Here is a 10,565-nt window from a genome sequence, read left to right as displayed (position 1 = left end):
CCAAAGGGGGCAGTACAAGATATTAACTCTGCAGGGTGCCCAAACTTTTGCAGACGCCATTTTTTTTTCTGTTATTTTGAAAGTGTAAATGATGGAAATAAAATCTAACTTTTGTTGACATATTATAAGAATGTCTAATCTGTAATTTGATGCCTTTTGGAGATTTTTCCATCTTTCCTTGGCTTCTTTATGCACATTAATACAAATTTTTAGCTGGGGTGCCCAAACTTTCGATCCCCACTGTGTGTGTGTGTATATATATATAATTTGTAGCTGGGAAGAGGTCAGAAAATTTTATTTTAATTGTGGCCATCTGAAAGCAGTGTATTTTCAAACGCGTATCAAATCCGGAATGAGAACAGTGGGAGGTGGAGAAGAATAACATTTCATTATTCAGACACCAAATACTGATCAGTTGTACAAAAGGTACAACACATCATGGGATTTCTAGCAGTGGATCTAGCATCACACTAAAACTGTCAACATACAAAAGTTCCCCCCAAAAGGGAGAATAATCATTAAGACATCACTCAAAGAAAGTGATCTGATTGGGATTTGAAGTAAAACTTGAATAAGGTCACCATAACCCCATCCACAGTATTCAAGAAAAAATGGCAACTCTACTCATCAGAAAGCAGTTTCTTTTTTATTCCTAATTTACTGAACGTAAAATGACAGCACACCGTTTGACTTAGTTTGTCCTATATCGAATATATATGACCCTGCTACAAAACACCAAAAGCACTGCAATTGGAGTGTCCTATGTGGGGAAAATTAAATTAAAAGGAAGAAGGGAGGCCTACAAAAAGGGGGAGAATGAGGAATTCTGAACAGCAGCAGACAACCACAAGCAGCATTGTACATCTTGTTGAAGTGGCGAGCAGCAGCAGTATACACGACTGAAAGGCCAAATACAAGTAGTGGGGTGTCACATCAGCCACAAAGAATTAGGCCATTCTATTAGGACTATGCAACAATTATGCAATTTCTACACTTCAATGACAATTCCCTGTGCCCTCCCTGAAATCATCCTGCATACGACAAACTGAAAGTCTTTCAGATTGGCCAATCAGTGATCACATGCAGAGTAGTAAGCAAGATGTCACTTCTGACATCATTGCTTACTACCTGTGAAATCTGTGAATGATCACAGAGGTACAAGGCTATTCACAACACCCTTGTACCATGTGACAAGCTGTGACCAATCGCAGCTCACACAGTAGTTCTCAATGGCTTCAAGAATGCAGCCAGAGAGGAGAAATTATTGCTTTTACAGCCTTTATATGGGTGTAAAAGCAATCAGTGTAAAAAAAAAAAAAAAAAAAAAAAAAAAATCATCACCCTCCACAAGTAGTACAGTGTCACCATGGTGACACTATGTAAAAAAAAAAAAACACAAAAAAAAAAAACAAAAAAAACACAAATATACAAAATTAAATAAAATTGTAAAAACAATGTTTAAAAATAATTTTTGGTTATAAACTAATTTGGGTTATTTATTTTTTTTACTAAAAAGGTAACGGAATAAATTTTGGCCATGATTTATGATGGAATATTATTTGCAAAATTTCAGAAAACCTTTTCCAAATTTTTTTTAACTTTTTCATTTACATAGCAAAAAAAAATAAAAATCCCAGTGGTGAATAAATACCACCAAAATAAAGCTTTATCTGTCTCAAAACAAGGCTAAAAAATTCATATGGGTACAGTGTTGCATGACACCGCAATTGTTATTCAAAGTGTGATAGCACTGAAAGCTGAAAATTGGCCTGGAAAGGAAGGGGGTAAAAGTGTCCGGAAGTTGAAGTGGTTAAAAGGGGAAAAATAAAATGGAAAAATTGCAAAAACGGTCTGGCCATCTGAGTTTAAAAGTGGAGCATGGGGTCTGGCAGCAAAAGGTTGATCTTTCCTTCCACCTCAGGCCTGTGGAGCTGCCCTCAATCTCACTATTGTTGGTAAGAGAGCTTTTATATCACCAGCTAGTGACCTATAAGAAACATAAAAAAACGAGAAGTTTCTGCTGGTTTACATGAAACGCAAGATCAATGCACAAAGGGGATCTCCTTTTTAAGAGTTCTGAGTGTTGGAACATCCAATGCTACATATGACATCTTGTAAGACAACAGGGGGGATGGGGAAACTGTTGAAAGAATGCATACATGCATGTGTGCATGCAGTAATGTGCAGTATAAGAGTAAAAGGGTCCCAAGAAAGCCACTGTATTTAAAAATGCTCAACTGCCCTGGCCTATGCACAGATTTTTTTTCAATTTTTCTTGCTAGTATAAAATCAAGGTCAAACAAGTATAAAAACAAAAACAAGACATTTACTAAAGCTTTTTTTTTTTTTTTAAACTTTTAATATCACTTTTCAAAGTGTTGAAAGCAACGATCCACAAAAATGAAGGTAAAACAGTGTTGATAGAAGATGGAAACATTTTACAAGGCATAAGGGCAAGTATCAAAATAATTACTATGCAAGAAAGAATTTGAAGAGTGTTTTTACAAACATCTGTTTTATTCTAATGTCCTCCTAAGGCAAGACGAAAAATAGACCAAATTGAGTTCTATTATACAAACTGCCAAGCACCCATATTTATATATTTATATAGAGATTTATATTATTCAATCCACACACTCATTGTTAAACAGTTTCAGAATGTCATTTTGAGCAGGTTATTAAGGCCAGTAACACAGCTATACTCTCTTAACACAGTGAGCTTTGGAATGCAGAAATCTGGCTAGCCGATAGCTTATGAAGGTTGAACCCGTATGCTCAATATGTTCATTGAAAAAAAAAATCAAAGCCATCTCCCTGGTCTTGTGCAAGGAAACAAACTTTGTAATCTTGTGTTATGAAAGATCTTTTTTTAATTTTGCAGAGTAAAGCGTTATTTTTCCTCCTTTTATATGCATGTTTTTTTTTTCTCCATTTCTCAAAAACAGTTCTTGTACAGGTGATTTCCATGGCTGATCCCAGCTGGAATATGCTCCCTCCATATGACTGCAACTGCACAGCAAAAAATCTAGCAGTGCATTTTTTTTATATTTTGGGAGGAACTTTCACCTGTATAAAAAATTATTAAGCCTGAGTGTCTGATATAAAGTGTGAAGTGGCAATGGACCCAATTTATTAAATTGTAAACGAATGCTCATTTTAAAATACTTTGGATGGCCGAAGTGCCTTGCACGTGATAAGGTATCTAATGAAAATCTAGGTTCACTTCCTGTATTGCCATATTGTAATAAATGAGACTTCCTTAGTCTCATTAATGAACATGTAAACTGGAGGGAAATGAGTTGTGTATGAGAAAAAGGATGCAGTTACACAGTGGAATAAACGGTTATCGCACTCCACATGGGAGTATTTGTGTGGTAGTGTGCTTTATACCACCTAAATTTTGAGAAAAGGACATGGTGTGTATAAGATAAATAAATGCATGCTTAAATCAGTGGTAGTACAAACAGCAAATGCATTATGCAAACTGCAGTCACACACAGCAGCCAGAATTTTATAAACACATAGGCCAATAGTTGATTTCTGACTGCTTCCTATGGATTACAGTTCTTTGCATTTAACTCGTCTTTGTGCTCCCTTACTGAACAAGCTCAAACATTAAAAATTCCTGTACCTAGCCAGCTTGCTAAATCTGAACAGAGATTTCTCTTTAACTGTTCCTGCTTGTGTTTACAGCCTAGTTTGATATATACACACATGTAAACCTCATAGATTAGACCAGGCATATGCAACATGAATCTCCAGCACTGGCATGTTAGGATTTTCACAATTGTTGGACGGTAATACTTCCACTGCAAGTCTATCTCTTCCGGGATGCAAATGCAACGGGCTGATGAAAGATTCTACAGGGTCACGGAGAACCAACTTCATAGATGTTAATAAAATTTTCATTCCTACAAATACTTATCTGTAATGTGTGGCAGCAAGTATACTGAAGGAGCAAAATGAAAGTTCATTTACAGGCATACACTTTAAAGCACCATCCTATTAGATAAAATACTATAGGAAATGTTGCCTGTCAAAAAACACTTTCATGTAGGAAGAAGCACCTTCCAAGATGAGAACAATCTTGTTTAATATTAAAATTCATTCTGATACATCTCTCTACCAGAGGCTGCATGATCAACATGCAAACATTTAAAATGTCTAAGCTGTGCTGAGAAATGAAACATTAAAAACTGTCGCATTCACTTAAAAATATGAAGAGGAAAAGGTTTGTTGCGTTAGTCTTGTAAATATGACTTTAGGCGCTGAATTAATACCAATCATGTAAAGGGCATGATACCACAACAAAACAAAAACCTGAAGACATAAATTAAGTAAAACCAAGCAGCAGGTTTGTAGTAAACAGCAAAGCAAAATGTAATGAAAGGAGAGAACCTAAATAAACTTTATAAGCTGGCTTTTGCCCTTTTTGGCAACTCCAGTTTATAAATAAATATCTGAAAAAATCAGGGCAATATTGCTTTAAGTCCCAAACAGCAGCCCTGAAGGGAAATTGTGTAGGAAAGAACAAAGGGAAGCATATGGAGACAAGACCTTTATGCTCTAAACACAAAATAATTTGTTTAATCCTAGGATGCAAATGCCAGCCTGTAGAAACTCTTATTCACTGACTAGAAGCAATGTGGAAGCTTGCTAAAACCTTTTTAAATCTACAACCAGCATTCAATAAGGCCAGAATCACATCTCTGTGGTATGTAGATGTACCAATGTTACACCACAGCTCATATCGCACCTGACCTTTTCAGGAACGCAACACACAGAAGTGCCTTACCTTGGTGTGTGTTAGATTGCCATTCAAACTTAATGGTGTGACAATGCACCAACACATGCATAGTGTAATACCGTGCGTGATACCGGAACACATTAAAAGCCTTAAAACACCTGTGCAAAAAAAAAAAATATACAAAAACCCACATTGCTCATCTCCTTCACCAATTCTAGTTGTCTGGTTGTATTTAAATTGCAGTTGAGCCATGCTTTTACTGCCTCCCAACTACTACTCCCTTTAGCTGCAAAGACAGCAACTGGGAGCGTACACATGCCGTGGCCAAGAAGCTTTGCTACACAGCCACGACAGGAAATATAGCCAGGTTCATTTCAAGGTAATGAACCGCATGCAATGCATGTGCTAGTATGGGGTTTAAGGCAGGAAGTGAGGAGGTGATACAACACCTTCTAATCACCTTTCAAGTGCTTTTTGAAGAACGATCCAAATGCAGATCTCTCTTCAAAGCCTAAAAGCAAGTGTGGACAAGCCCTAAGAGTCACCGACTTAAAACTAACACACAGATTAAAAAAGTCAGTGCTTTTGAACTGCATTAATTTTTAAGGTCCGTGCCTCCAAAAGTAATAAAGTTGGGCAGATCAGCTTGACAGCAAGATTTTCAAAGAGGCCAGCAATGGCAGTCTTCATATTCTTTCACTTTAGGTTCATTTTTTCAGTGTTGCCACTGAGCTGCATTCTCTCCTTTTTAACTCCTGCATATACTCATTAAAACTTACCTCTCCGGGACCATATTGGAAAGGACCTGGTTACATAAAGCGACTAGTTGCATGCCCCATGCAGGGCTTTCTTTTACTGGCATGGTGATGCAAAGGTGTTGCATGCATCCCTGTGCCAGCATCCCATTGCTGTCTATTGGATCACACAGCTGCTGTGTTCCAATATGACATGTACAAAGCATCTGTGTCCATTCAGCTGCATATCGCAATAGACAATAGGATGCAACACCAATACATCCCTGTTCAGGTAAAAGAAGGCCCTGCACGGGGCATGCAACTAAATCGACCCATGTGAAGGGACCCTACAGCTACTGAAGAGTGTTTGCAGAAGTATGTCAGATGCCTAAGTCCCCTGTGGTTCCATTAACCAGCCTGTGTCACTACAGGACAAACTATTAATGTAAGGGCTGGTGTGAAAACAGTTCAGGCATCTGACACCCCTGGAAAGGTGCAAAGACTCATAGTTTACTCCTTCAACATAGTACTGGAGAGGTAAATATGCTTTTTTTTTTTTACAGGGAGCCTACGGGAAAGAAAAAAAAACAAACCACATTATGGTGACAAGGGCTTCAACAAAGCGGTTTGGTGCTTGCTAAATGATTTGTAAAGGCTAGTTAAACCTGCTGCTTCTCAGACCAGCGTTCACAAGGTAAGATTAGGATTGTGTGTTTAGGGAATAACCAATTTACAGACATTAAGAGTTACATAAAAAATACTAATGAACACAGATATAAGACATTGCTAGACCATGTAAACGTGAAATGCTAAATGTTCCCCCAATAGTGGTGAAAGAAATCCTTTAAAGGACAAGTGCACTTAAAATCAAACCGTGTGTATCCTTTTAGCGCCTTTCCACTGACCTAGCCTAACCAACCCTCTCCCTCCACAGATGCATACTTACTTGGAACCTCAAAGACACGGCCTAGGGTGTTTTACATCCAGCCCTGCAAGTCTCACTCTTCTGGCTGCACTAGCACATTACAGAACACAGCTCTAAGTGTCTATTGGGCTGCACTGAACAGGCTCAATTAGGAGAGCAAGATTTATAGCTCTGGATGTAAACAAATACCAAAGCACAGTCATCGGATGAAGGAAAATATGCATCTTTGGAGAGGGAGGATGAGGTTTAGGTTAAGACAGAGGATAAGGGCACTTGATCTTAAAGTGCATGTACCCTTTAAATCAGATGGTGACCAAAAAAGAAAATAATGAACGAGCTGTCAGATATTAAACCTGGTGGAAAAAAAAAATACTTTCAAAAGAAATTAAAATGGAAATGGAACAGGAAAAGGTTTTCCAAAATAAGTTATAGCCTATTAAATATACATGTCCCAGGTTCATGGGGTCTGCATTATAGCCTGAAGACAGCGAAAATTGTACAAGTATATATTTCAATTCATCATAATTAAAAAAGGGACTTCAAAGTCAAGCTCAACTACAGTTTTCAGTTATGTGAATTACAAGACCTTGTTCTAAAGAGAGATTGTACACGTTTGGCCCCGATATAAGTTGTAATGAGATGTTTCAGATGCAAGACAGCATAACCATACTTTGATATATGTTAATATCTATATACATATAAATATGTACCTATACACAAATGTAATATACACACATTTACAATATAAGCATATGTATGCAATTTAGCTTAAATTATGCTTAAAAGAAAATCAAGTATTTGAAAAACAAAATCAGTCTTTAAATTCATAACTTACATAACCATTTTTACATCTACAAACAACTCTAGGCCCAACAGTTACTGTGCCTTAATAACCTGTAGTTAAACCATTCCTACTCCTTCATTCACACACATATAGCTGCCATATCATCTGGGAAATTGGGGAGACGGAGACCAACAACAAAAATAGGGAGGAGCGTTCAATTCTCTGAGCAGACAGACATCTGTCTTACTAGAAACGGAGGAAAATGTACTTTGGTAACATAGGTACAGAAGTCATCAATAAATTAAGCACACATTTCACCGACACAATGGATCCAAACGTTCCAGTGTGTACTGTTCAAAAAGCACCGCAACTTAACAGCACCAATTGACTGAGGCACAATCTTGTACGCATAGCACCAGTTGAATCTGCATTGAGGCATAATGACAGAAATCCTGTCATATCCCTCATGTGAATCTCAAATCCAAGTGCCAGTCCAATTTTCTGCTCATCTGTTGAGCTACGTCCTCCACAAAATTTAAAAAAACCCAAACTTACAAAAAAAAAAAAAAAATACAAAAAAATTACAAACTTCTAATATAAATAAGTGTACAGTTGTTTTTCCCGATCTTGTTGCAAGGATCTCATTCACAGTGGAATATGGGTAGGTGTGTCCTAGCGCAGAAATTGGTAAAAAGATGAAGTGATTTTAGCTTGAACCAGTGGTAGCTACAAAAGGAAGAATTGAGGGTAAAGTTGCCCTCAACTTGTGTTGAGCACCTTTTTTGTGATGGAAGGTGGACAAAACAAAAAAAAAGTACACATTAAAAAATTAGAAAAAAATTAGAATAATATAGCAGGTCTGTCTTTGCATAGGTGAATTCAAGTGAGGTAGATAATTAAATACCTGCAGAGAAGAGAAGGGGGTTAGTACACTGTCTTGCGTAACTGCATTTTATTTCCCATGCACATAACTGCATTCAACCACATCTCACCCCCCAGCAAAAAAAAAAAAAAACCCCACACACAGATACAAAATGATGGGTACAAGGGAGGACATAACAGGACATTTGAATCTATGCTCCTGTTGCATAAGGTTGGCAACCTCATTCTTTTCCACAGTGGATAAGTAATATACAGTGCCTTGAAAAATTATTCATACCCCTTGAAATTTTCCATGTCCATGTGAAATGGGCGATCAAAGGGGTAACTGTGTGCTGTGTGTTTTACTAGGGAAACATACTGCTGTGTATTTCTCTGTCGTGCAGAGAAATACACAGCAGGATGTTACTGCTGGCAGGAGAGAGACCTGTGTTTACACACAGGTTTCTCCCTGGTCAGTGATGCTAGGCGATCGCCTGGGTGCCAGCGGAGAATCGCCAGCCGGCACCCGGTGATCGTCATCTGTAGCCGCCAACAGTGGCACGGGTAGGGCAGCATGCGCCCAGTACCCGGGAATGCAAAATCACATATATGTATATATGTGACTTTGTGCAGCCCGGCCACCCTGTAGCAATACTTCTACTGTAGGGCAGTCGGGAAGCTGTTAAACTTCTCCACAACTTTACCCTGATCTGTCTGGTGTGTTCCTTGGCCTTCATGATGCTGTTCACTAATCTTCTCTAACAAACCTCTGAGGGCTTCTCTGAACAGCTGTATTTATACTGATATTAAACTACACACAGGTTAATTAGGTGACTCCTGAAGGCAATTGGTTCCACTAGATTTTAGTTATCGGTATTAGAGTAAAGGGGGCTGAATACAAACGTATGCCACACTTTTCAGATATTTATTTGTACAAAATTTTGAAAAGCATTGATCATTTTCCTTCCACTTAACTATTATCTGCCACTTTGTCTTGGTCTATCACATAAAATCCCAATAAAATACATTTACGTTTTTGGTTGTAACATGACAAAATGTGGAAAATTTCAAGGGGTATGATTACTTTTTCAAGGTTTGCTAGCTATATGTAATGTTTGAACGAAAACATAACTGGATTAAATATTTTATATATCTGTATAGAATTTATCCTGGTTATGTGATATCACCTTCAGATTCTGCCTCAATGAACAACCAGGGCAGGACAACATTCTGTGCAAGTATACTTACCCTGAAAAATAGTATGGCAAACACACACAATTTCTGTACTTACTGTAAAATCTTTTCTTGGAGTTCACTGAGGAACACAGCAGTTCATTGAGGAAAACAGTAACTTAGAAACAGGTTATATTGCCGCCTCCAGAAAGTTGGGACATCAGCAAACAAACATTGTAAGCCACCCCCTTATAACCCCTCTTCAACCTAGTATGTTTCAGAACAAACATAGGATCAGCCAAAAACACAAAGGCTGGAACCTGTCCTACACATCCCAACCCTTGGGTCAGATACTCCTTGGACACAGGATCAGCATCCCAACTGTTTAGACAAAGTGTTCTGTACATCTGTATGAACATAAGCTGCATGCAAGTCACAAGATTAGAAGTCTAACAAACTATCACAACTAAAGCACAATGCTCCAGACATTTGTTTCAGCTTCTGTATCAAATGAGAAAGTAACCCAGCAATGGAAGAATACCTTTTGAAGGAAACAACTCCTTCTGACATTGTTTAACTGATTAAAGTTACCACCAACATAGGAAGAAGGGTCACACTAGTCAATTTAAACTGGGATTTAAGAAGGAAGTCTGAAATCCTGAAAGGTGAGCACATCTTCAACCCATTTAGTGGTATTCCTGTTGAGGTGGATTAACTTGTGCATCCATGGTGGGAACAGACTGCCAATTTACAACTTCTCTCTCCAAGGGGGAACACTCCCAGACCAGGGGAGGGAACCCCTTAGGATTATGTGTGGGGACACACTGGATGCCTACAGCCATTGTTCACTTGCTGGGCTTCTCATATTTGTTTATGTGCCTTTAAGGAGGAATGGGCTCCCTCCAGACATACCTTAAATTTGAGTTAGGTGAGGCAGTGCAGCTTCCGCATATATTTGCAAATGTGTGCAATGCGCTTTTTTTTTTTGTTTGTTTTGCAGGCTAGCTGGTAACTGTGCTGGGAAATGTTCTATTTCTACTGTGCAATGGCCTACCATCTGCAACCAGAAAACCTAGTTAGACATTGGGGTGGTTGCCATTCTTGTATACCCTTCACATTGTTCCTAGTCTACACAGAGAAATGACTCAATCAGCAGGTGAAGCGCAAAGATGCTTACAGTTGTAGGAGCCCTAAAGAATCGAGGCTTGCAACAGCAGGCTCATTCACCAGACGCAGAGTAATGCACACTGCATCAATAAAGTTTCAACCTGAGTCAATTGCAGGAGCCTGCGGTGCCTCAAAAACAGCCTCTTTAGAGAGAGACTGTTGGGACGTGAATCA

General features: G+C 38.4%; 1 protein-coding gene across 3 annotated transcripts in view; it reads right to left on the bottom strand.

Annotated features, from left to right (window-relative positions):
- Positions 1-2,496: 2,496 nt before the first annotated feature.
- Positions 2,497-10,565, bottom strand: part of DOT1L (DOT1 like histone lysine methyltransferase) — a 217,651-nt gene continuing 209,582 nt past the window's right edge. For all 3 annotated transcript variants that reach the window (XM_089690752.1, XM_089690754.1, XM_089690753.1), the window contains one exon: positions 2,497-8,094. In XM_089690752.1, coding sequence (XP_089546878.1) covers positions 8,087-8,094 — 8 coding nt within the window. In that variant the 3' untranslated portion in view covers positions 2,497-8,086. The remainder of the gene's footprint in view (positions 8,095-10,565) is intronic.

The sequence above is a fragment of the Staurois parvus genome, unplaced genomic scaffold (assembly GCF_062004578.1).
Source record: "Staurois parvus isolate SC_StPar_1 unplaced genomic scaffold, SC_StPar_1.0 ptg000541l, whole genome shotgun sequence".
Taxonomy (NCBI): Eukaryota; Metazoa; Chordata; class Amphibia; order Anura; family Ranidae; genus Staurois; species Staurois parvus.
Note: the sequence above shows the minus strand (reverse complement) of the source record. Positions and strands in the feature narration are given on the sequence as shown.